Raw genomic sequence first — 26,395 nt, 5'->3', positions numbered from 1 at the left:
TGTTGTTATTTTGCTGCTGCCTTGGGAGCACAAAATCAAACATAATACTTAAAACATTTCCCTAGAAATGTTTGAGGAGAAAGATTTTTATTTTTAAGTTGAAAATTTAACTGCCTGCTTAACCAACTTCAGTGAAGCATCAATCATACTGGACAAGCAATTTTAAGAAATAAGATAGTTTAAAAAATTAATTCTGAAAATACTGCCAACAATTTCATGATATAGATATTTTTAATATTAAAAGTAAATTGTAAATGTGTCTTTATAAACAATATGCATAAAATAGATCTACTATACTAAGCTCTCTCTCTTTAAATGCTGTTTCACAGTAATTTCTTAGGTATGCAAAGTTTTCCCTCAAAGAAATAGTGCAATCTGAAGAACATACATTATGTCAGCGGATTAGAACTACTATGGTCATTAATATAAGTCTTTATAGATTTCTTGTAGGAGTGGATGAAGACTCATATCTGTCTCCGTTTTCTTTATTATTTGCAACAGCTGCACGTGTTCCGTTACAATCTGTCTGAGGTCCGTCATTTTCTGAAGCAACTTTGCAAACAACTGTGATGATTCTGGATGATTCAGCTTTAGCTGGAGCTCCAAAGCTTGCAAGAGATTGTCTTGTATATCTTCAATGGGCTTCACATTTAACAAACCTGGGCGATCTAGGAAAAAAAAATTGGGAGTTTTAAGTTTAGGAAGAATACAGAAACATAGATCTCGTATTATTTTGTTAAAGATTTCTCACTATGTTAATCATTTACATACGGCACTTCCTGAGAACTGTTTGACAATTTCTCAATATATTTATTTGTAAGATTTTACTAGAATTTGTTCCAAGAAGTTTTAGAAGTAGTCTTAGAAACAGCTCAAGCATTTGTGTGGTGCAGATATAGAGACAGGTTTATACAATACTACAATGCATTTTCCACAGTAAACTGGGAGTGTTTGTGGAATGGGAGAGCGAGATATAGTTGGGGAATAAACAGTCTGTATCAGGTAATTCACTTTTGGAAAATCAACTTATACTCAGATGGATTTGCATGTAGTTGCTACCATTAAAATTTTTGCTGCTAAGGTGGATGCTAGCCTATCCAAATAAAGGCACGAATTCAACTTCTGCAGTCGTACTAACCTGGGAGATTTAGAAATCACAGGTTCAGTTTTTCAGCCAACTTCCAGTTGCTATTAAGAAGTCTCAGCTAAGATTTTAGCATCAGCTTAGCCACAGATTCTTATGGCAGTGGAAGACTGCTAGATGTGGCTTCTACAGAAAATGCCTTTTCTGGACTTGTGCCAAGAGAGAGTTCTCCTCCATATGGAGGAAACTGGGATGGATGTTTACAACCAAAGTCAGCTGCAGGCACTGCCACAGCTGTGAGAGTCCAGGATTATCTTTGACATATCTTATTCTTTGGCAAGAAGCAAAATCTTTCTTTTCTAACCGTTATTATCTTTCATAATAATAGCTGTTCTGTTATTTCTGTCTGCCCCCAAATACCTTCTTAAGTGGCTGCAATTATTATTTAACATAATTTGTAACACTTGCTTTCTAACTTGAGGTAATAAATTATTTAATTCTACAGCCATGAAAATTAATGAAGTTTCTTAACATTATTAAATCCTCACATATGATAATGTCCACCAGTAATTTGTTACTGCTAAACTACTTTATTACTGGGTAACCATTCTGATTATCAGAATGTTCCATGAAAAAACAGTCAATAATTTCAATAACATTTGCTGTGTTGCTATGAATTTAATTTCATAGGTTGATCAATAAAAAGCGGTGCCTATAGCTAGCCTTAAATTACTTCCCTAAGGCAATATTTCAATTTGAGAAAGGACAAGAGGTTGATCTATATTAAAAATTTAAAAATAGGCTGTTATTTCCTATCATCTTAGTAACCTTTCCGTGCATCCAGTTCTACTAACTCAGCTTGGCTTGTGTTGTATACTAGAAAAAAGGCTGAGAGAAAACAAAGCTCTTTATAAATACATCAGGGTTTTACTTCACGGGAAAAAATTGCAGTGTAAACTAAAAGGCAAAGTTGGCATGAAAACAAACGAGTACACACAAGCCATGAATATATGTAGGTCACTGATTAGGACAGGGTAGTTAATTCTCAAAGAGGTGAGGTTTGGGGATAGCTTTTCAGAAACAGGAATAACGGCAAGATTGAACATGGAGCTTGATATTTGTTTGATGGTGGTTTTATGAAGCGACTGCTTTCAGTTGTAGGTGACTGGACTCAGTGACCCATTTGGCCACTCTTTCCATTTGGTATTCCATGCTAATAAGCTGTGCTTGTCTTGCAGAGATCACTTACTTATACTGTTCAACTGCCAATACCATAAAATATGGTTCAGAAAGTCTGTAAGTAAATATCTGCGAGCAGAAAATTGTCTCCAGGCAAAAAGCTCCTTTTTATAATTTCTTTCGGCTATATCAGCAAGTCATTTTTAAAAGATACTTAGAGAAATTTTGATAAATTGTAGATATTTCTTTTTAGATTACGTAAGTACATTACATGTGCTGCAAAATCTATCTGCTTTCTTTATATCTTTCAGAAACTTCCCAAATTTCAGGACTTCAAAGCTGTTAATAATTTTGGCTTTGGGTTGCGATAGCTTTAAATTTTACTTCTGTGTTGCAGATGAACTCTGAACTAGCTGGGTATGACTCAGTGTACAGTGATATAAAAAAATCAAAAAGCATAAAGACTGTGGCCTTGATTTCCTCTGAGATTAATCTCCATTTGCTCCCTGCTTCTTTTATGGTGGGAATTTTTAGGGTGTGAGTTTTTCAGAAGTGAAACCCAATTCAAATATTGTGCTCCCCAGTGCAACTTTAGAGTCCGGGAAGCAAACCCAGGAGATCAGTACTGAGGCTGGAACTTACCAAGGAGCTCCCCAAATTTGGGTGCCCGAGGTCAACTGATGTTCAGTGAGACTTAAGCACCTAAAATCCTTAAGCTCCTTTGAAAAACCCAGTCTAATGGTTTTATAATGACCCAGTGGAACTAGAGTCAGAAAAGATGACTACGACAAAAGCCTAGGAGATCATAAGATGTTATTTTTAAATAAGCCAATTCAAGGGGAAGGAAAATTCCCATTGAAGGCAAGAGAGATTTTTCATGAATGAGAACTTCAGGAAATGGACATTATTTTTTGGGTGTTGACAGTTTGCTGTACTTTCTCAGTAAAAATTTCTTACAGAGGAAAATGCTGTTTCTGTTCCAAGAAACATATCTAAATCAGAAAAAAAAAAAATGAGGCAAAAGCTTTAACATACAGGTATTGTGGTATGTTTCAAGTTGTTAAGGTGCTCTTAAATATCTACGCTCCAGACTCATTGGGTTACTGTAGCAAAACGTGTGTTTTGTGCAGTGAGGAGCTCCAGATAGATGTGGCTTGTGGAAAAAAAATACAAAGCCTTGAGAAAAATTTAGATAGAGAATAGGAAGAAATAGAATGGGAGTAAACGAGATATGACACCGTGGTGGAGGCCTTTGAAGAGGCTAAGACAGAATTGCTCTTTGAAAGCTCACAGAGAAAACTGCAAAGGGAACTGATGAGGGAAGTGAAAGACAAAATCAAATGAGTTGTAGCAGGACATTCTTATGATACAATGAAATTAAGTTACAGAGGGCCAAAGAACAGAGAGTTGAAATTATTAAGGTGAGAGATGACTAAAAGCGAACTGGACACCTCTTTTACACCTCTCAGATACAGAAGTTTGTTAATGAAAGTTTAGCTTTTTTAATGTGCTATTTGTGACCTGCCTTTTATCCATTCAGAGTATGCCAAGAGACTACCACATTTCTCCTTTTGCTATTACTTTTCTTTATTCAGTTTTTCTTTAGGTTTTCATTCATATGGCTGTTTCATTTGGTTTGACAATTTTGTAGGAAGCTGTTCTAAGTAAGAAAATGATCACGGCAACAAGGATAGGCTAATAGCCCCTTAGTTTGGACTTTCAACAGTATGACTTTGCATAAATTGATGTTCTGTACTATCTCCAGGAAAAATATTTTGTTTATTTACTTTCATATTTGGATGCTTCTTTCATGTTCCTAACAATAATTACAATTTTTTTTCTGTTTCTCACAAGTTGTCAACGGAATGCCTTTACCTGTGCCTTTATATTTTAATATCTTTGATTACATGCATTTTGCATTTTTAGGTGCATATTCTAAAATCTGAATACGATAAAGCAGGCAAAGATATGGCTGGCTGAACAACTGTGCTACTTCTTTTGCTGAGGCAGATATGACTCAGCAGTTTGAGGTTCTTCTTCTGAGACTGTCACATGTATTATAGGCATCAGGGTTTCGGTTCAAAGCCCACAGTGATTATCTGCAGTTCTTGGTCTGATTAGGAAGCTTTTCTGTGTTCTAACAGGTTTGTTACAGCAGTATTTGTGTAGCAGTCAAATATGAACTATTTCTTGGTACTATTCAGTGATAAAACTTCAAATTTTGCTGAACTCAGATTGTAGCAAAATTATTGAATATAGTGTTTAAACAAGCAGCAGGAATTCACAGCTCAAAAGTTACTGGAAAGAACACACTCAGAAAACAGAAGAAGTGGATGTAGCAACATTTCTAAATTCAAATACTAGTTTGATTCCATGTCAACTAACAGATTCTGGGTCTTTACAGGTATAGCCTGCTACAATTCCCAAACACCACTGTACCCTAAACACTGCAGAAGATAAATTACAAAAGTTCAAGTCCATCCACCATATGTAACATGCTACAAAAGTAACTTTTGAGCTTTTTTAATTGACAACAATTGGCTTGGGCGAGTTTGATCTGTTTACAAATGTGGATTATCCCAATAAGGCTTGGACTATTACCTTTCCTGCCCAAATACAGACATCTGACTTGTTCTTAAACCTTCTTCTTAGGATAGACTTCATTTTCAGCTCAGGTATAGTTTGTATTTTTAAAGATGCATCAAGTTATTTAACATATATACCATGGCATTCACTAGTGGCTGAGGATATGCCTTAGTGGCACGGAGGAATACAACAGGGAGAAAGAATATCTCCTTGAAAAAAGTTTTCCAAGTCTCATTTTACCAAAGCGTAGTTTCCAAAGTTACCATAAGTAAAAGAATGTTGTAATGAGAGTTTGGCAGTGCTGTTAACAGCATAAAGCATTTCTTTTGTAAAAACAAGGTAATATCCTACTGCTCACACACACAGTCTCTCTGCCTCATCGGCATTAAATTCAGAATAACAGAATTTTTTTGTCATTTACAGTATTATTTTAAAGTGCAATATACCAACATTAAGAACAACTCTTCAACTTTGTAATAATGAGTTCAAAGTAACATTTGGAATCATTAAGACAGAGTGAGGCTGCACTGAGCAGCTCAGAAACAGTACAATGATTGACTGTGGAAGTGGGAGTACTTTCATTTTGTTGCTATTATAGCTAATTTGTCAGCTTCTTATTCCTGTTATATAGGCATTTTGCCTTTTTACATATAACGCAAAAGCAACTCGTCCAATATCAAGCGGCTGAACTGTTTTATAGGATTTCTGGCAAATTCCAAACACTTAGTTCACAATGAAAAGCTTTCTACATGCAACGTTCCAGCTGGAATTATCTTTTTCTTTCCCTTCTCTCTTCTTTTAGAGCTGCATAAGAGATAGCAACGAAGGAGCCAGCAGAACTAACGTAATTTTGCTAGGCAATGACAGATTCACTTAGAATTAGAGTGTTTGGCTGGGATACTTTTTTGTTTCACAAACTGGTTTTCTTTTAATATATTTGTACACAGGATTTCTTAAAGTGACTTAAACGTTACAGTACGCTAGTAAAGTCCTTGAGGTAATATGAGCTGGTTTTGTAATACTATTTTCAATTAAATCATCCTGGTTCAATATTCATATAGTTCTTACAGAAGTTAGGTTCATAGAATCATAGAATGGTCTAGGTTGGAAGGGACCCTAAGGATCATCTAGTTCCAACCCCCTGCCATGGGCAGGGACACCTCCTGCTAGACCAGGTTGCTTACGGAAACAAGAGCACCTGAAACATCTGAGAAATAGGATTTCAGTTCCATATCATGTAAGATATTATAGTCCCACAGAATGCATACAGTTCAATTTATATCATATTTGGCTGTAAATACCATGATACTTAATTGTTTTCAAAATATAAACTATTTTTTTATAAATAACTATCAAGCTTTTTTGGAAAACCAAACCAAACCAAACCAAACCAAAAACCAAACCAAACCGAAAAACCAGTTCTGAATAAAGATAGTGAGAGATCTTTGTTATCAAGAAATTAAAGGATTTTTCTAGAAAGGACTGGTTTACATTTATATGGATTTATATATTTACATGGATTTGCTTCAGAGTTATTTAAGAACTAACTATTCAAATCCAGGTAGTTCTTTACAGATCTCTGTTTACAAATTATTCTTAAAAAAAAGACGTGTTGATAAATCTGGTTGAGTGTAGTCATTTTTTTTGGTGTGGATCATTGTCCTCCTGAGATCTAAAATGTAAGATTAGTTACATCATACCTATTTCCTCTAAGGTAAACCAAACATCAGTGAAGCATAGCAGACCTAGCTTTGCAGATTGCAAGTTCCCTTTTTTCAATTAGGAGTGGTTTTTGAGAGGCCTGTTTCTCATCTGTCAAATTTCATTATATTGGAAAATGCAAAATATTGGCATGGTTTGTGTAGTGCCCTAATAGGCTTGTATAATTTCTCCTCCCCCATCAAAGCCAACCAAAAATATACCAGTAACATATTCTCCCTTTCTGAATTAATTCAGAGTCCTCAGGGATTATTGTGTTCAAAGGTTTGCACAAGAAAATGTCTTCTGGGAACTGTACTTGTTTGAAGTGGATTTAGTTAGTCTAATAAACCATATTGTGATACCACATTTTTACTGAATGAAGCACAATGCCATAAGTAATTGTACGTGATTTTAAATGAAGCTATACGTAACAATGCACTCTCAATGGAATGTTTGTTTTCAGAACAATAGCATGTGGTTTTTGTGTTTGATTGCTTAAATATAATTTAATAACAAAATACTCCGCATCGCTCTGTGGAGGATCTGAATTCAGAACATTCAGCACATTCCTCCCATTGATATCTGCAGTACTGTTCTAAGCCAAAATACACACAAATCAGTATTGATGGTATTGGCCAAAGTAAAAGACCTTCAGTGTGACCTGAAATGTATCTCTGCTATCTCAGCTTCTCAGTGGAAAGGTTTCTAAGTGAACTAAACCTGGGTAGCAGTCGCTAATTCACAAAATATAATAGCTACATCACCTCACACTCAGACAGACCATACTGACTGTCTTCAAAAAAGCTGAAGACTCAGTGTCTTTTTTAATCAAGTGTTAGAATGCATGTAGTCTGATACCTGGGATTTCAGATTCATGCTTTGCTCAAAGCATAATGCATAAGCATTAATACAAACAGAACAGCTTAGGAAATCTGAACAGACACACAATGCCTGTTTTTCTGAGGCATTAGGAGACCATTGTTTTCCAGAGAAATGCATTCTTTTTCCCCCTCTTTTAAAGGCAAACAAACCCTTGCATGAATGAAAAAATAACAACAAAAACCCACCATAAAATCCTGTAAGCCAAATGCCACATGTATTTTGAAATTGTTATGGAGTCAAAGCTGTTTGTGTACAATTAGCAAGCCACACAATCTAATTGCAGGTTTAAAAAATCCTCATGCAGAATTTTAACTTTTAGAAGCTCTTGCCAGTGAAATTCCACCCTTCCTATTTTCAGAAAGATAGTCCCGATTTTGTTTTCTAACTAACTGAACTGCTGATTCAGCAGGTATTTCCAGGTCCATCATTAATATCAGGTCATTTACATTTTCAGTTTCTGCCTGAAACTGAAAAAAAGACAAACAACATCAAGAAAGCTGAAAAGTAATAGAAAAAAACCTATGTGTAAATAAACTCAGTTCCATCCCACAGTGCTTAGAACTTTCGTGTTTGAACAGGAATTAAGTGTCAATTCTATTAGATTAAATATATGAAATAAGACAGCACTTACCTCCACTTAGTATAATGACAGCTATAAATATTGCCAGGTCACTGTCATCTAATTCCAGTGCATTGAACTTCACAGCAAACTCAAACTTGGGCTCCATAAAGTCACAAAAAGGTTTTCTCAGGCTCTTCAGAAACTCCCGTGTCATGAATCCTTGTCCATCAGATATAAGAACTCCATCTTTATTCATCAGAGACGCCAGGAGAGTATATATGATCTCATGGACCCCGTATTTCAGGAGAGTTACTTGATCATTCAGGTCAAGATTCACAAAACCTGGAATGTTCTTGGCAAATTCTGTAATCTCCTGCACTGCCTCCACAGAGCGAAACTGGCATCGCTGGAAAATGCGAATTGCTACCTCTTGGTTCTCCTCCTGCAGTGGTGACACATGCTTGCACTTGATCTGATCTTCTCCCATCATTAAAGAGTTCATGTCATAAATAACAAAGGGCTAAAAATAAAAGGAAAAGACAATGTACTTTCAAATGTGCTTTCTATGAAAATTTAAATCCTGAGAAACTGAAGTAACACATAGAGGTACAACTCATCAGAAAACACTTAGGAATATATCAAGTATAGTTGACCCAAAGGCCTTAAATCATCATAAACCTATTAATGCAAATATTCACATTTTGATTACTTCACATACTGTCATGTACTTTTCAAGTTCTAGCCCTCTAGAAACTGCTGCAAGTAATATCAACTTTATGGTATTGATTATCTGATAAATTTAACATTTTGCTGTTAATTCCTTTAAAATAACCAAGTTAGGATGTATTTAAACTCAAGCAACTTGTCAATGGGAAAGAAAACACAAATAACATGATACAAACTGCAGCAGCACAATTCAGAACACAAGAATGAGTCTGACTGTGAAATAAACTCAACTGGAATAAATCAATTTTGAAAGCAGATTAGAAAAAGTAGTGCCAGGAAAACTTTCGTTGGGATCTGGAAACAATCTGTTTCAGAATATGCAGAAGAAGCTTCTGGTTTTAAAGAAGTGGTTAAGTGAGGATTTCTTTAATATATCTGAAGAATCTTTTCCTTAGAGGGTAAATACTAAATAGTTCGTTGCTGCACTGAACAAGTATCTACTGATATTAATAGGTTTGTTAACATACTTGATTAATTAATTAAAATTCAAGGAATTATACACCAACAATTGGACTAGAGAAATGCATTTTTAAATTTAAGGTCTTTTATGATTACAGATTTTAATGCCTTATTCACATGGGTTCTCATTCTCATGGTTTTATATTCCCTGTAAGCTGCAGACCAGATTCAAAAATAATCCAAGCCTTCCTATATGTAGTCAGCGGTCCTCTCCCACAGAATCAGATTCTGGAAACTCCTAAAATTCTATTCCTATTTCATTAAACCAGTTTTGAAGTCTATTCAGTGATAAACTATTACGGAATTTTTAAAACTGGAAATTGCTACTTTCTTTAATGTCTGGTGGTGCCTTCTGAAGAGGATACTGCCCGCAGCTGCTTATCACTACCCACCACCTAGAGGTTACTACTCCCACCTCCCATAGTTCTGCAGATGGAGATTGGGAAAGTGTTCGCTCATCTGTTCCAGGCTGTTGAATGCAAAGCTCCGATCCTCTCTCCCTAGGAAGCGAGGGAGGGATGACAGCTGGCAGTTTTGTCTTTAACTGATCCAGCTGCTTGGAAAGCAGAGGCCTATCTGTGAACTGAAATAATGGTATCCACACAGGAGGATTTCAGCTTTCAAAATGGTTTAGTTAAATCAATATTTTGCTGCTTACAAGACCAATTAAACTTGTGCTGTCACTTTCACAGTAACCACGGGCAAACAGAGCTCCAGAACATGAGATTCTGCTCAGTAAGTCTGAGATATAACACTATTTTTCCACTTGCACTAGGATTTAGGTGTGAAATGGAAAAAATAAACACTGCAAAGCAAAAAGCCAGGACGATAAGGTATTTTTCAAGATGCAATGCTATTTTGGCAGCAGAAAAAACATTTTATAAATATCTGTACCTATGTATATGCATGCATATGCAAAACAGTGGAATTTATGAGACTGTAGAGCACACTTTTAAAATGCATGTTTTAGGTCATTCCTTTCTTTTCTTTCTAGAAAACGTTAAGCAGGAGCACCAAGTACAAGAAAAAGTTATCTGTTCTATGCATGTCCATGTACATGTACCTTAGCAAGACTATACTATGTCACCAGCCTACTGACATTAGAAGATGAAAATCAAGAAAGAGTTCAAAATAGCTAAAGAAAATTTTAATATAAAGATTCAGATAAACATTGTGAGTAGAATCTTATGTCAAATGAGCACTGTATATCCCAGAAGAGGGTGAGTTAGTCATTGTAGTTTTGACACACCCATTTAGCATATCCAATCATCTTCAGTTAATGCAGATGATATAGCAATTAAAAAATAACATAAATTTAAACTATGCCCATAGTAAGCAGTTTGATATTCCAAAGCACAAAGTCCATTACAGCTCAAATAACATAAAAGCTGTAACCATTAAATACCGAGTGTCACTCTTTCAGTGTTATTGTTTTTAAAAAGACTTGAAAATTTACAGCAATGAAAAGCTGAATCCTATGTCTATTGTTTTATTGCTATATTCTAACATGGCAAAGTTTTAAAACTTTCAGTAAAAAAGTAGAACATCATTGACAGCATACTATATATTTACTGCACAAGTATTGCATTAGTGTAACTTTCAGACATGACCAAGTTACATCAGCCCGTTCATTTAGTACCCAGTACAGCAGAGCAGCAATCCACACGCCAATTGGTTTATAGCACAATTTCATAGAACCTTACAGAACAAAAGTAGGACTTGTGGATGCACTTGGGACCTCCGAAACAAACTTCCCAGATTTCTAAACATACATCTGGAAAAACGGAAGATGAGAGGACTATAGGTAACCCTGCTCAAGCTTCTGTTACATTCCAGAGTGTGCACAGTGGGCAGCTGTAGAAAAAAGGAGCAAGCCTCCTGATGACATTTTTAGGATGAAGAGGAGTAAACAAGATATATAATTACACCCCCCACTTCTGTTCTGTTTCCCAATGCAGGTCCATAGTTATTAAGAACACAGTTACAAAAACCTAAATTGCTGTATTAATTCTTTCCCAGTAACCTATGTTTCTGATATAGAGAGGGAACTGCAGAGAGACATGGAAAAAGCCATGACCCTTAAGTGGACTTAGCATATCATCTTTCTGCAGAATAAATAAACTATGCTAGTTCAAACTTGATATACTCCATGAAAAAAGTTACTCAAATTGTAAGTGTGCACCATATGTCAAATTTTTATGACGAGGTTACAACCGAATTAGGGACAATATTTAAATTATGATTTTAACTGCCTTTAAAGAAGGAAATCCTAAAAAACCCTCTAAATTATTTCTTGTCTTTGAAATTATTAAAATAAAATACAATCTCTGTTGTAATCTTGACAATAAAATTTCTGCTGATCATTCTAGAAAATATACCAAATTTATAGTTATTCGGGAAACTATTTTGTTCTTTAGTGCCAAAATTTAAAACCTACCATAATTATCAGATCTTATTTATCCTCCTTCTCACTGATATAGAAGATTTTTATGTATTGCCAGTGAAGTTTCCAAAGCAACCATCAAATACACACATTTCTATTCCTTACTTTTGAAATATTGTCTTGTACATTCTCCTAAAATTGAAGTTGCATTAACACAGGATACTGATCTGATGCAAGATAACCCAGTTAAATGCAGGAAGTCATCAGAGCATCGTAAGAATAAGCATCATAGTTAAGGCTAACCATGATGTTGGTACTGGGAATCATTGACACTTGTGAAAAGGAATATTCCTTTGGGTACAGCTAGTACTGATAATATGCTGAAATAATGTGCTGTGATAGGGATGCTTGAATAGCATAGCAACCCGTTCCTGACAGCTAGATAGCCACCTCAAACAGATGGTGTGGAAGATAACCTTTGGTGAAGGAGAAGGAAAACGGGAAGAGTGGATGAGAGAATACAAAAAGGTTAAGATGACCTTCAAATTCTTGTACCAGTTTCAAGTATTTTATTAGGTGAACTTGGAGTTTTTTCAAATAATGTTTACTTATCCTATCTAAAAACATTTCCTGTGTTTCAGACACAGCTTGAAATATGTGTAACTGCCAAGAGCAGTTGGTTGTTTTTTTTTTTTTTTTTTTCAATATGTGTTGTCAATGTTGTAAATCATTTACTCAAAAGAAAAAAAAAAAACACAAAACAAAACAGAGGGAACTAACTGATTTGTCTGTCGTCTTTCCTGTCAAGATTGCCCTCGCCTTGGCTTTGGTCAGAGGGAAGGACTTTATGTATGAGTCATACAAATGCTTGGCAAGTGCTCGTAGATCAGCAGATTCAGGGTTTAACTGGTCGATGTCGCTGGAAATCTCTGCCAAGAGCTTCTCCTTCTCCGCTTGTGGCATTCGCCCAAACCTGATGGCTGAAGAAGATGACAAGCAGTTACTATAGCTATAGTTGCACCTAAAAAAAAAATCATATTTTAATAGCTCTTTATGTCACCTTTTGCTACGAGCTCTTCAAATTTTTATTGAAACAGTACTTGGGCAAGTAAGAGAAAGATGATTTTCTCCAGTAATACAGGCAAAACAACTGAAGTGCTTTAAAGAAATGTAAACAAAGAAATGTCAGAGAGGAAATTTGGAAAGAGTAATATTACAATATCTTGCTTGGAAATGCAAAACTATTATCCGCTCACCTGACAAAGTCGGTGAAAAACACTGATTCTACCCCCAATCTAAATAAAATGTAAAGAATCTTTAAGATATCAAAATTATGGTGGCTTAGGGCAGGAACCACTGTTCCACCTTGTATTGTTTTGAGCAAATCACTGTATGGATCTCAGATTCTTCGTTTGTTTAGAAACAAAATACTCACGTGCCTTGCAGGAATAAATTCCTAAATAGTTCAACAGAATTTAACATAGCAAGTGCTAGAAAATGTTACCAAAAGAATTAAGGAATGAGAAAGAAGGTTGTGCAGGGAATAAAAAAGCCAGAAAAGGCCGAGTTCTTCACGGTAACTCTATGTGCATGCAATATTGAAAGAACAGGTCATATACCTAGTCATATGATCTCACAATTGCTCAATACCAACGTGAGGCAGGCTGTGAACCTCCTGCTTTTACACCTATGTACTTAATATCCAAGACACTATTTAATCATATGGGGACTGACTTGGAAAATATTTCAAATGAGCCATCAAGATCAAGACTGATTTATCATATGATATTTCAGTAAACATAATTTAGTTTGTTTTATGAAAACAGAACAGAAGAGCATCGAAATGAAAAACAGAAGGAAGAAATAAGGGTTTGCATTTTGGCCTTAGGAGGAAATAGAAATATTAGAAATATTTTTTCTGCAGTAAGTGCCTTCCCTGAATAAAGTAAAAGGGCTGTTAAGATCATACGTATGAATGATTATACTAGGGATGTTTATTTTGGAAATGACGAGCCACTTTCCTTTTATGAGGATGCTTGCAGTGTGCTGATGGAGAGAAATGACACTTTTCAGGAATAAATAAATGCGTCAAAAATCATATTAAAAACATTTATCGTATGTTATCATATGTTATATTTAATGATCGGTTCACTTATTTCATGGCTGTAGAAACAAAGTTATTTAGACAAGTGTCCTACATTTCCCTTTCAGCAAACGCAGTCTGCTGAAACGCAGATGCATGCTGTATATTTCTTATTTGCTTGGGTATTCTTAGAGTTCATATGTCAAAATAAAAATCATCATGAAAGGAGAACTAGATGAATAGATAAAATTTAACATATTCTTTTTTTCCCCCCTGAAAATGTCTGTTGCTTGTACTTTTTCATATGGGAACTTTTGAATAATTTCCAACTGATATTTGTTTTGGATCATATATACCATGCCATATTTTTTTTTTCTTCTCTCATGGGGAACACTAAGTATTCTTAATCAGCTACTAACAATAATTTTCAGGGACACATCACTGCCAGCCCTCCTTATTTCTGGGATCAAAACATTTAAAGAAAAATTATTAACTTCGTATTAGTTTATGACATAGTACAAAGAGTCAAAAGAGACTGACACTGTTCTCTAAAGAAGTAATGTGAATGGATGAACATCGGGTAATGTTACTGATGTATAAAAAACCTGATATCAAACTAAAGGAGAGTTCATATTTGTACTTAGTGTAACCTAAATAAAATGACAAAAAAATTCAGCATAACTACAAAGGCTACGTATGCTTCCATGAACATTGTGAATCAAGACCATTTTTGCCTTTTCATTTTGCAGTTAAAATGTATTCTCTCACTATTAAAATTTCTTACTTTTAGTTAACACAAATCCTTTGAGTTTTTTTTAAAAAAACTTGTATGAATGTTGAGAATATTAAACCTGCGATACTAATATATGCATTTTAGACATTCTTGAAGATGTAAAATGAATGAATAATAAAGTATTTAATAAAGTAAATAGAGTGAAAACTCACTGAGAATATTTTATAGCATTTACAGATTTTTTTTGGTGATACTTAATCAATGATTGAATAAAAAGAATCAAACTGTTGTCAAAATAATAAAGCTAAAATGTATTATAACATACGTATTGTAAGAAGTTGTTAAAGGGATGGCAAGCATAACTAAAATGTGGGGTCAAGCAGGTGTTAAAATAATATAGCTAGTAAAAGCGTTAAAGGTTAATTAGAAGTCCCTGTTGAATAGTGCAGCTAGACATTTATTAAATTCACATTTTCATTAAAAGCTATGATGTTCTTCATTAAACCTGGTTTCAGATTTAATATTAATTTAATATTAAATTTGTGGCATTCATAAGATTATGTTTTATGATTAATTTGTCCCCTTTTCAAATGTGCATTTTGCAATAGCTTCATCAATGGAAAAGATCTTGTGATACTTTGATGCTTCTGATCGGGATCTTGCCAACAAAGTCATCTCCTCCTCAACATTTTTTTTTTAGGAAGAATTTGCAAACTGAAGACCTAAGTGAAGTCTAGCAAGGCTTCTCAGACTACAACAATGGACCTTTTAATCTGGAAAGAAAGCAAGGCAAATATTAGCCTTGTATAAAGGACTATTAATAAAAAAGGGAGATCAGAGTTGCCCACGTCTATAAAATGTTGATCACTTCCAGAAATATGTGGAGTGCAACTTATTATGACCTGAAGACTTCTTAACACATAGTAAGGAATACTTCGGAACTCCAAGGAATGTGTCCTTTGAGAGATTTCACAGCCATATCAGGAACTAGGTGCTTTGGACCACAAAAATGTTCTGTTAGGATAAATCCTACTTTGATATTTTTTATGGAATACATTTATAACATTATATATAAAATCTTTATAATATCTTTTCAATAAATTATGCATCCCTAATAGCCTGATATGAATTTCATAAGTTAATTCTGTAAGCATACAACTCTTTAAGCGTTACGGAAATGGAGCTTTACTGAACACCACTATGAGACATGATTCTGTTGTGGGCTTGTTCTTGAGAGTTGGGGTTTACAGAAGCAAGTTTATAATCTGGAATCTCACTAGCGTAAGACTCCCTTTTATCAAGGTTATTTTTACAACAAGGGATAAAAAAAAAGGGGGCAGTATATTGCTTTCCCTTCCTATGTTTTAATATTAACTTAGCTCTAAAATAGTTTATAGACTTCTCCAAGGCATAAAAAAACAATAGGAATTTCTTTTCTCCCCACCCACCCTTTTTTTTTTTCTTCCCCCCACTCTTTTAATCAAGGATCTACTGGAACATTCTTAATAACATACCAGCTATGTCACTGATTACTGAAACAGAATTGTTTAATGTAGAGATTTTATTGAAAAGATCAGGGATTTTCAAAACAAAGATTTATTTTTTTTTTGTCATTAGAGAGTAACTGACTAAGCTGTATAATTGCATTCTTTTAAAGAACAGAAACCAGACAGGTAACAAACATCTTGCTAGAAATTCATAACTGGATGAATAGACTAGTGCTTGTTTTTTTCAAGTAAGTTTCCCAGAACCGAGGGGGATAGATTCTTTTTTAAAACTTATGGCCGTTTTCAACATAAATGTATCTATCCACTGTTGCACTGATACTGCCAGTATAAAATAGGCTTACTTTTAGTTTTGAGTACAAAATGACAGCATAGTATGTATACTATGTTTTCTAAATATGCCCCTTATCTTATACTGGTTCCTGTGCAAAGTCTTTTGTCTCCTGTCCAAGAGTCTCTTGGAAAGTAAATTGCAGTATTTGTGCTAACAATTTGGTAGGTATTGCTAAACAACGTATTGTTGATAGTTGTCTGTTAAAAGTTTACAATAGCACTGGTGTAGAATTTATAATAGATGACAACTTACATCATGTTTATTTTCTTAATGGAAAATAAGATTGACTAAGGGTGTTGCAGAATCACATTTCTGGTGTGCTTATCTGTCCTCAATGAAGGATACCAAATTACCTTGGCAAAGTAAGCCCCGGTGCTTCTAATATAAAATTATTTCCATTCATTTACAGATTGCATTGGAGTTCATCATACTGTTCATATTTTGTTTACTGTCAATAGTTTTAGAGTAGATGCCTTCTTATCTTATCGTTTATTTTTATTTTGCTTGTGATGGTGATACTTATTTTCCTGAAAAGTTCTTTGAGATCTCTGCATGAAAAGTGCTATAAAATTCACAGAATCACAGAATCATCAGAGTTGGAAGGGACCTCTAGAGATCATCTAGTCCAACTCCCCTGCTAAAGCAGGATTGCCCAGAGCACATTACTCAGGACTGCATCCAGGCGGGGCTTGAAAATCTCCAGAGAAGGGGACTCCACAACCTCCCTGGGCAGCCTGTGCCAGTGCTCTGTCACCCTCACCGTAAAGAACTGTTTCCGTGTATTTGAACGGAACTTCCTGTGTTCTAACTTGTGCCCATTGCCCCTCGTCCTGTCACTTGGAACCAATGAAAAGAGCCTGGCTCCATCCTTCTTCAACCCACCCTTTAGATACTTGTATGCCATAATAAGGTCTCCCCTCAGCCTTCTCTTCTCCAGGCTAAAGAGTCCCAGCTCTCTCAGCCTTTCCTCATAAGGGAGGTGCTCCAAGCCCTTAATCATCTTAGTTGCCCTTTGCTGGACTCGCTCCATCAGTTCCCTGTCCCTCTTGAACTGGGGAGCCCAAAACTGGACACAGTATTCCAGTTGTGGCCTCACCAGTGCCGAGTAGAGGGGGAGAATGACCTCCCTCGACCTACTGGCCACACTCTTCCCTATGCAGCCCAGGATTCCATTGGCCTTTTTGGCGACAAGGGCACATTGCTGGGCCATGGATAATTTACTGTCTACCACAACCCCCAGATCCTTCTCCTCCAAGCTATCTCCCAGCAGGTCAGCCCCTAACCTGTACTGGTGCCTAGCATTCTTCCTCCCCAGGTGCAGGACCTTGCACTTGGTTTTGTTGAACCTCATTAGGTTCTTCTCTGCCCAGCTCTCCAGCCTGTCCAGGTCACGCTGGATGGCAGCACAGCCCTCTGGGGTGTCAGCCACCCCACCCAGTTTGGTATCATCAGCAAACTTGCTGAGGATACACTCTGTCCCCTCATCCAGGTCATTAATGAATATATTAAACAAAATAGGACCAAGTATTGATCCCTGGGGGACACCACTGGTTACAGGCCTCCAACTAGACTCTGTGCCGCTGATCACAACCCTCTGAGTTCTGTCCCGCAGCCAACTCTCAATCCACCTCACTGTCACCTCATCTAGCCCATACTTCCTCAGCTTCCTAATGAGGATGTCATGGGAGACAGTGTCAAAAGCCTTGCTAAAGTCAAGGTAGATGACATCCACGACTCTCCCCTCATCCAGCCAACCAGTTATAACATCATAGAAAGCTATCAGATTGGTCAAGCACGATTTACCCTTGGTAAATCCATGTTGACCACTTCCAATAACTTCCTGTTCCTCAACGTGATTGGAGATGACATCCAGAATGAGTCGCTCCAATACCTTCCCAGGGACAGAGGTGAGACTAACCGGTCTGTAGTTCCCTGGGTCCTCCTTCTTGCCTTTTTTGAAGATTGGAGTGATGTCGGCCTTCCTCCAGTCCTCAGGCACCTCTCCTGTTCTCCATGACCGTTCAAAGACGATGGTTTTATTTATTACTTTGCTACTTTGCTTTGTTTCAGTACTCTTTCTTGTTGGAATTATAGCTAATTTTTTGTTTCCATGTGTTTGAGAATTTGTGCTAAATTTTATGGACACAAGCACCCTTATGTATAATCTATTTTGGAGTTAAAGTGCAACGACGTGGAGGAAGACTACATCAAACAATACATGATTAAAGCTGCATAGGAATTTGCTGTATATTTTTAAGGAATATTTGGCATAGGTTTAGCATGGGGTTTCATGATACTAATTTTTCTATGAAGATCAGATGCCTGGTTTCTTTTTAAAAAGACATTATTTTGAATTCCTTTTGTGCAAATGAAAAAGGAAAAAACCCGCACAAACAGCAAAATAAGTAAGTTCTACTGCCAAAGGTAACACTGAATTATAGGCAAGCCTGTTAAAATGCTGAGATTACTTTGAAAGAGAATTAGCACATATGTTGTTATATGGTAAAATAGGTTGTAAGCATTCACTTCTATTCTTGAACACTTGCATACTGCATTCAGAATTGAGTTAGATATAACAAAGCTTACTCATAGCATGAAAAGCTATTACATCAATGTCAAATCAGTCCAAACTACCTGTTGTTATCAAAGAACGCACCAGCTGATTAGCTAATCAAAGCAGTATAGCGGGGTTATCTCTTACTGGCCTAGAACACCCATCGTTGATTCAACCACGCGCTTGAGCGGGATTGCCAGCTATCAGATCACGCCAGTTCTGCAAAACAGCCACTAATGTTAACAGAGTTTGCATTTAGCAAATGGGACCGAGTCTTCTAAATTCCTGAATTGACTTCACTAAGAAGGGAAATGAGATCTCACAGGTCTTTCTACTAGATAAAACCGTAGGGTGTATCTTGTTGCCTAGCATCATAATATCAGAATTCTACATAAAAGAATCTGGCAATAATGAAATCTCTCAGGAATCTCACAATATTTTCTTGTGTTTAGAGTGTGAAAACTGTGCTTGGGGTAAAGTTTGTTATGCATCTTTATTTTTGTATGGATTGTACATTTATTAGCAGTCTCTCATTCCTGCATATGTTTGTTTCTTTCTAAATGTATGGTTTTAGGATGGATTAATAGCATTAGATCTTTCATGATCCACTTTTAAACACTGTCCCTATTTCATGAAAATATGTGACTTGGAAGATTTCTGACGAAATTCATGAATTATGGGAATAAAGTTTCCTAAATATGAGGTGATGAGGACCCAAAAATAGATTTTTAAATAAACAATTTGTTAACAACATAAAGTTAGAGTTGTGAATCAAACATTCCTATCTTATAATTTGATAGGCAAAAGGATAGTTTTCAGGTTTTTTTAATGCTTAGAATATATTTTTAAAAACATTATATTAGTTGCAGCAGATTCTGTTCAATGTTTATTAGCATTGCAGGCAAAATTTGGGTCAAAATTCAATTTTGTCATACTATCCTAGTAGTTTCCTTTTGGAGAAGTCCTTGTCATTTTCAGGGGACTGAGACAAAAGTCAGGAAGAGGTCAGGCACCAGGAGGTTTACAGAAGGAATCTGGAAAGTGGGATTTTGGGTGAGAGAAGAAGTAGTTGATTGGTGATACTTACAGAGGTTAGGGTGGAAAAAGAAGAGTTCACAGGGTGGATAAGAGTTCACAGCATTTCTGGTGATTGTGGAAAATGTAAAGGACGGGATCTTGTCCCCTTTCTGCTTCTCTCTCCACATCCCTGCTGTGACCCTGGCCTCGTCTTCTATTTCCCTGCACCACTTGTCCTCCTTGCTACTCTATCTTCTCTCTCCTCCATCTACCCTCACAGCAGGCCCAGCTTCCTTATCTCCTGGGAGCCTGAGAAGGGGACTGAGGCAGGATCTGTAGGGGCAGAAAGGGCAGGGACAAGGCAGCGAGCTGGTATAAGAGATCTGGAAATATGGTGGTGCTGCTCATGCTGCAAGGGTGGAAGGGGTCCAGGTGGCATTTTCTTTCACAAGATTGTGCCAGTTTGGGCATATGCCTGCAGCTGGAAAGTATGATCTCTCTTTCCTTCCTTGGGCCATTTTTTATTTACATGCGTTTACAGCATTCTCCAAATGTCAGTGATATAAAATCAATAGTGAATATAGTAAGACACTACAGGCTAGCTTGTATTCTGTGCTCTTTTGTGGAAAAACTAGAATATTTATCCTCATGCCACATTTTATGGCTTGGAGTCATTGCGATTGCTTATAGACTATTCTGTATAGCACTCTTCTGATTGTCTAGATTATTTCTGAGCATAAATGAGCCCCAGATAGACTATAAACACAGTTTCTTACACTAGAAAATGGAAGATAGAGCCAGGGCAGATGCCTCCAGTAAATTCAGACAGGTATGTGCCCAGACTGAGCAATTCACTGGTCTCAGAACTGATAAAGACATATTGCCCTGTGTGCTCTTTTTCCCATTACAGCAGTTGGTTTTATATAAATAGTACTTCTAGCAGAAGAGAAAAAATTAATCAAGTTTCTAAAATTAAAGAACCAAGCTTCTGTTTAGGGGTACTTCAGAATACAATCTGAGCAGTTAAGGGTTAAACTTCTCTAGCACTGCGGCTAGAGAAGGAAAGGAAAACAATATTCAAAGCATGAGAACACTACTGTCTTTTCTAACCTTCAGCCAAGTGGTATGTAGCGTTTATACGTGAAAAAATGTGGCTGTAGCTGCTAACTACCTCCTTGCATTCCCTGTTTTTTTAAGTGCCCTATTCATTTTGCAGTAACACATCTATGGCAAATACAGCTATAGATTGGAATCCTCAGACATAAATAATCCACATTATGATTCCAAGCATTTAAAATTCAGATAATTTCACTACCCAAGTGGACGTACTTTAACCTGCAGATATAACATAAAAATGTCTCAGTGTCGTTGACAACATCCAATGTTGCATTTCTGCATGCTTCTTTATATAGGCCTGTGTATTCAAAGACAAAATGTAGTTCATTTTTATAAATCTGTTTGTTTATAAATGATGGAGGAATGAGGGTGGTGTTTCATGAAATGTAATGTGACCAGAGTGGGCAAAAAAGGCAAATGTAGAAGCCAATACTTGAATATAAACACTACTAGCTCCCTGTTAGGTGAACTCATGGTGAGAGCAAATGAAAGCATTCCTCCAAGCCCTGGGACAAACAGCTTTGCCCTTTCCCCCTCCTCTCTGTGCCTCCCCCTGACACCCATAATAACCATGACCCCAGGTGGTGCCACAGTTTCTGCCTTGGCAGTGGCTGAACAGGAAAAAATGGCAGGTGAAATGTTAATTTTAAAAATATTTCTTGGGCCCTTTATGTTGCTAAGCCAGAGAGAATGGTCTTGGCCTTCCTTTCCTTCACAGAACTGCACATGGTTCCCATTGACATAATTGGAAGCCGTGTTGCTAGGTTATGAGCAAATTTGGCATGCACCTTGAAAATAATAATAATAAAACCTCCTGAATTACTATAAAAATACCCACAGTAGCATTTCAAAATTAGATTTATTTTTAAGTGTTACTGTTGCATCCCAGGAACTTGAAAACCATATTTTCTATTAGCAAAACATTTCCCATACCAATTTACATTCACTGCATGTATTAACTTTGCAAACCACGGTTAAGCTTTCCTCTTGGGGACAGTGCACTCATTTTTTTTATAATGAAAATAATGAAAGTTCTAAAAAAACCACAGAGAAATTATTTTCCCAGTCATGTTTGCAATTCTTTACCCCTAGAATTACATAAGTCTCTATGTTATGACATTTAATTCCTGTTTTTACTCAACTTTGCCAAAGCAAGGCAGCAAAGAATCTTCATTATGTCTTTCTCTCCAAATGTTCGTAAGTATTTCCACATGAATTGATATGTCAGTTTTAAAGTTTGGAGGGACTTTCTTCTAAAATCTACACAAGAGAGCAGTATCACGATATGCATAATGCTATCTGGTTACCTACAGCAGAGAAGGCAATTGCAGAACCATACACAATTGCAAACACCTTTGCAATCTAAGACTACAACATATTCAAAATGGAAACACTGCTTACAGTTCACAGATGGGACGGGAGATGCACCTATGGATGGTGGAGATCTCAGACAGTGCATATTACACAGGAATCACAGCTATACACACTATACAATGAGAGGCCGACAGCTGAACGAGCATGCTAAGAAACACTACACTCCTACTTACCACACATTGGAATCTATGCCCAGATGTGGGTATCCTAGGAAGGAGGAGGACAGTTTTTTTTAAAACAGTGCAGGGGCTGGCCCATTCATTTAACCTATGTCCTGTTCTAGTATGAGGAAGTGGTAACTTAGTGATGCTAACAGTCCTCAGTAACTGTCCAATGCATCAAATTCAAGTTGTTATTATTCACAAACTTTCAGTAAATTCTGTAGTCCATTTTTCATAATTAAGTTTTCCACTTACAGGAAAGAGATATTGAGCTACACCATGCAAAACAGTCTTGTCAGAAAATAAGACAATGACCTGAAAAATAACAATTACACTAGGAATATGTTCAGGAAGAACAACCAACAGCATAATGAGCAAGAATGATGGAGAGTAAAACCAACTCATACGTTATATCATGTATTATATCAATAAGTGCAGATCTGTACCTATCTGATTTTTATACTGAAAGTAATCTCCAATCATATACATAGTCTCCTAAACTCAGAGGCAATCTCTTGGATACGTATTTCTAAACTGCCTGGTGTAAAGAAACAGAAGACTCTAGATGTTAAAGCAGCACATTCAGTAATCAGATTAATGTTTCATGTTATTTTTCAGATGAAACATTACTGTTTTAAAACATGCTATGTGCACTTACCATTATGTGACATTCCAACAGCGAGGCATTTCTGAAATCTGCAGTATTGACATTTATTTCTGCTTTTCTTATGGATGCGACAATTAAGATCACACCTGTCATAAATTAGCTTTAATCTGATTGTTCTTCGAAAAAAGCCCTGGAGTAAACATAAAAGCGTGTAAAAAGATGCAAGAAACTGCCAGTGTCATTGGCTCACTTCTCTATACATACAAAGTACCTTTCCGTAGACATGCTGAACCTAACTTTGTTTTTGACAGATTTCCTAAGGAAGCAAGACTCATGTGATCATACTGTCTGCTTATCGCTGTGCTCCTGTTCTGATCTTAGCACCACAGTCAACCTAGCTTGACAGAGGGGGAAAAAACTGAAATATCCGGGAAGCTTGTGGGAAGCAATGGGGTTTAAGGGACGCTAGGGACGTAAGCTGGGAACCCTACAGACATACTGAGTGTGAAGAATGCTATGCCAAAGGAGGCAAAGCTCCATTTGTTCCACTGCTCATGGGACAATTTGTTATAAAGTGAACATGACATTTTAAAAATTTAAAGTTCACTACCAATGCAGAAATATTTTTTAAAAATTGCAACAAACCAAAAATTCTGCCAACAGCAGTTTGATCTCAAGTAAGTAAAAAAGGTTATGGGTTATCTGTTTGTTTAAATTTTCTTTCCCAACTAAGTCTTTTTTCATTCTATGTAAAATATTTGTTTTCCTTTTTGAGCCTGAGTACTTAAAGAGAATTTATGTTCTTTCATCTATTCTATTTCTTTGTTTTTGCAAAGTGCTGAACTAATTTTGCAGGAATGAAATATAATTGCACAACTGACAAAAGTAGAAGAAATACACAAAAATATTAAATAGATCATTAACATAAATAATAAAAAGAGCAAATTATATTTAAAAAATCTCCCACTTATTAAGTCATAAAGTATTTGTGGAACAATTTACTTAAAGACCTAAAATTTTTTTTAAAAAGCACAGATCTCTTATTTTACCAAGTGATTATTCAGATGAAAATAGTATCAAATCTTACTTCAGAAAAAATCCATTTGTGACAGCTTACCTTACAACCCTCACATGCATGCACACCGTAATGAAATCCAGAGGCCTTGTCCCCACACACACGGCATTCAATAGCCATAAGGGAGCTGGAAGACTCCTCATGTGGTTTATTGTACAACTGAACTTTTTCCGAAAAATAGGGTGGGGAAGGAGGCTCCAATTTGATTGCACCTGTGTATAGAGAATATTTAAATGATAAACTCAAAGTATAATGCAATATATAGAAGAAGAAAAATCAAGGAATAATGATAAGCAATCACAATAGACAGCAGGATTCTTATAGTCTGCTTCATAATACACAACAAAGGATGTAAAGGGATGTAGGCTGTAAGCAGCTATTTCACTGGCAGTATATAGGCTGAAAAACCTTAAAGAGGCAGATTCTGATGTAGAAAGTGTATTACAGATTCAGTTTTCAGCTCCATAGTGTGGAATGATTTGAAGATAGGGTTATAAAAAATTTACATGTGGAGACCTCATACTTGAAAGGCCTTACTTTTCTCAATACCTGATCTGGTTGTATTACTTTAAGGTGTTCAGAACTACTGCAGGGAGATGGACTGGAGTTTCTAATCTAGTCTAAAAAAAAATAAAATTAAGTACCTAACAGACCTATACATTGAATAATATATTATTGGATTATATAATATTGGATATTCAAAGAAATTTATCTCTCTCCTGGGGAACACTGTCCAATTCTGGTTGCAGTTAGAGATTAATTTTCTCTTCAGAAAGTTTCTAATTAAGAGAGCAATTTGTAAAATTGAACAAGCTCAAACAACCAAATATGGCATCTTTAAATCAATCGTTACTGGTCAAAAAAGAAACCTGTAACAATTGACACTCTAACATTACATCAGATCATGTTGCAGGAGCAAAGTAACTGACATAGTGTTACAATAAGGTGAATGTTTTTCTTTTCCAGACTGGCTACACTATACAAACTAAAAAGTTTTCTTTCCTGTATACACTAGGAAGAAAAGAGAAAAGTGGAAAATTATCTAAGTAAAGACAAAGAGGATTTATCCTACCTAGACTCTACTGCACTCTCTAGCTTCTTATTAAAGTGTTATGGACATTTCTAATTAAACAAAAGAAAAATAAATTATTAGCTGGAAAAATGTCTTTTAATTTATTTTATAAGTACACAGCACCTGCTTCGCTGTACAACCAAAATTAAATACCACAATTTTCCTAGCAAGAACTCCCAGGAAGAATTCCTGTACAGATTACTACCAACAAAAGTGATGTCAGATCTAAGCAGGCTAAGCAGATCTTTAAAAAGTTCCAGGCACGGCAACCTCACATTCCTAATTTAAGCAGGAATGCAGTAACAACTTATTTAAGAATAGGTCACTTCCTTTCTTAAAAGGAGAGTTCTGTGTACTTTTTTTTTTTACTGTAACTGGCGAAACAGCAGTGTTTTTCATAGTATATAAATAATACTAGCCCATGAAGCTCCAAGGTTATGCCGGCATTAGGAACACTGATAAAAGTTATACCAATGTTGTGACCCAGATGTAGCCAGTATTTCTACTCCATCAGTTGCTTAGGCTGCTTGAAATTTAAAAGCTACGCATATTAATAATCACTATACTATGCATGCTGGGGCATTTTTTAACATCCAGGATATTTATTTTGCATTGTGTGCATAGAGCTTCAAAGGACAATTTACACGCAAGATACATGAATAGGAGACTGGAGGTTTCAGAAACAAATAGGTGGGGTTCATGTGTCTAATAAGAGGTGTTTAATGTCATTTTAGATATTTTATGATACCTTGCCTAATCTCCAACTGCTGCTCTGGAAGGGTGAAGGTCTGCTATGTGTATTCTGTCTTTTCTATTCCCCATGCAAGAATATCTTGTGGACATCTCTGATGACACAGGATACCAGTGTTTGGGACCTGAATACTTCTAAATCCTTATGCTGATAGTACACTTTCCAGAGAATGAAGCAAATATGAACATGAAGGAAATATAAAAAAAAAGAAAATGAAAAGCATACTTTGGCAATCCTGGAGCTTGATATCATATTTATAATCAATGCTTGTCTGATCAGTTCTTGCAAGAGGAATATCTTCATAGTGCGGTGAAGAAATGCTTGAAAAATCGACAGTGGTAAATGGCTTTATGTCAAAGGAATGTGTATGGTCATCCATCACAGACAGATCTACTGGACTAATTCCAAAATTAATGGGCCAAAACGGCATTTCTGTGTCAACCATTGTAAT

General features: G+C 36.1%; 1 protein-coding gene across 1 annotated transcript; it reads right to left on the bottom strand.

The window, feature by feature from the left end:
- Window positions 1-209: 209 nt before the first annotated feature.
- PPARG (peroxisome proliferator activated receptor gamma) lies at window positions 210-26,395 on the bottom strand. The gene is made up of 6 exons (XM_082487681.1): window positions 26,170-26,395; window positions 24,164-24,333; window positions 23,098-23,236; window positions 12,343-12,542; window positions 8,064-8,514; window positions 210-668 (listed from the first exon to the last, which is right to left on the bottom strand). The coding sequence occupies exons 1-6, from the start codon at window positions 26,387-26,389 to the stop codon at window positions 421-423; spliced, it is 1,428 nt and encodes a 475-aa protein (XP_082343807.1). The 5' UTR covers window positions 26,390-26,395; the 3' UTR covers window positions 210-420.

This window comes from Vanellus vanellus (genome assembly GCF_965231255.1).
Source record: "Vanellus vanellus genome assembly, chromosome: 9".
Taxonomy (NCBI): domain Eukaryota; kingdom Metazoa; phylum Chordata; class Aves; order Charadriiformes; family Charadriidae; genus Vanellus; species Vanellus vanellus.
Note: the sequence above shows the minus strand (reverse complement) of the source record. Positions and strands in the feature narration are given on the sequence as shown.

Excerpts from the sequence above, each read along its gene's own strand:
- PPARG (XM_082487681.1), bottom strand. The coding sequence starts at position 26,389 with ATGGTTGACACAGAAATGCCGTTTTGGCCCATTAATTTTGGAATTAGT. Across the intron at positions 23,237-24,163 it reads ATGCATGTGAGGGTTGTAAG|GGCTTTTTTCGAAGAACAAT; the intron begins GTAAGCTGTCAC and ends TGTTTACTCCAG. Across the intron at positions 8,515-12,342 it reads GAAAGACGACAGACAAATCA|CCCTTTGTTATTTATGACAT; the intron begins GTTAGTTCCCTC and ends TTTTATTTTTAG.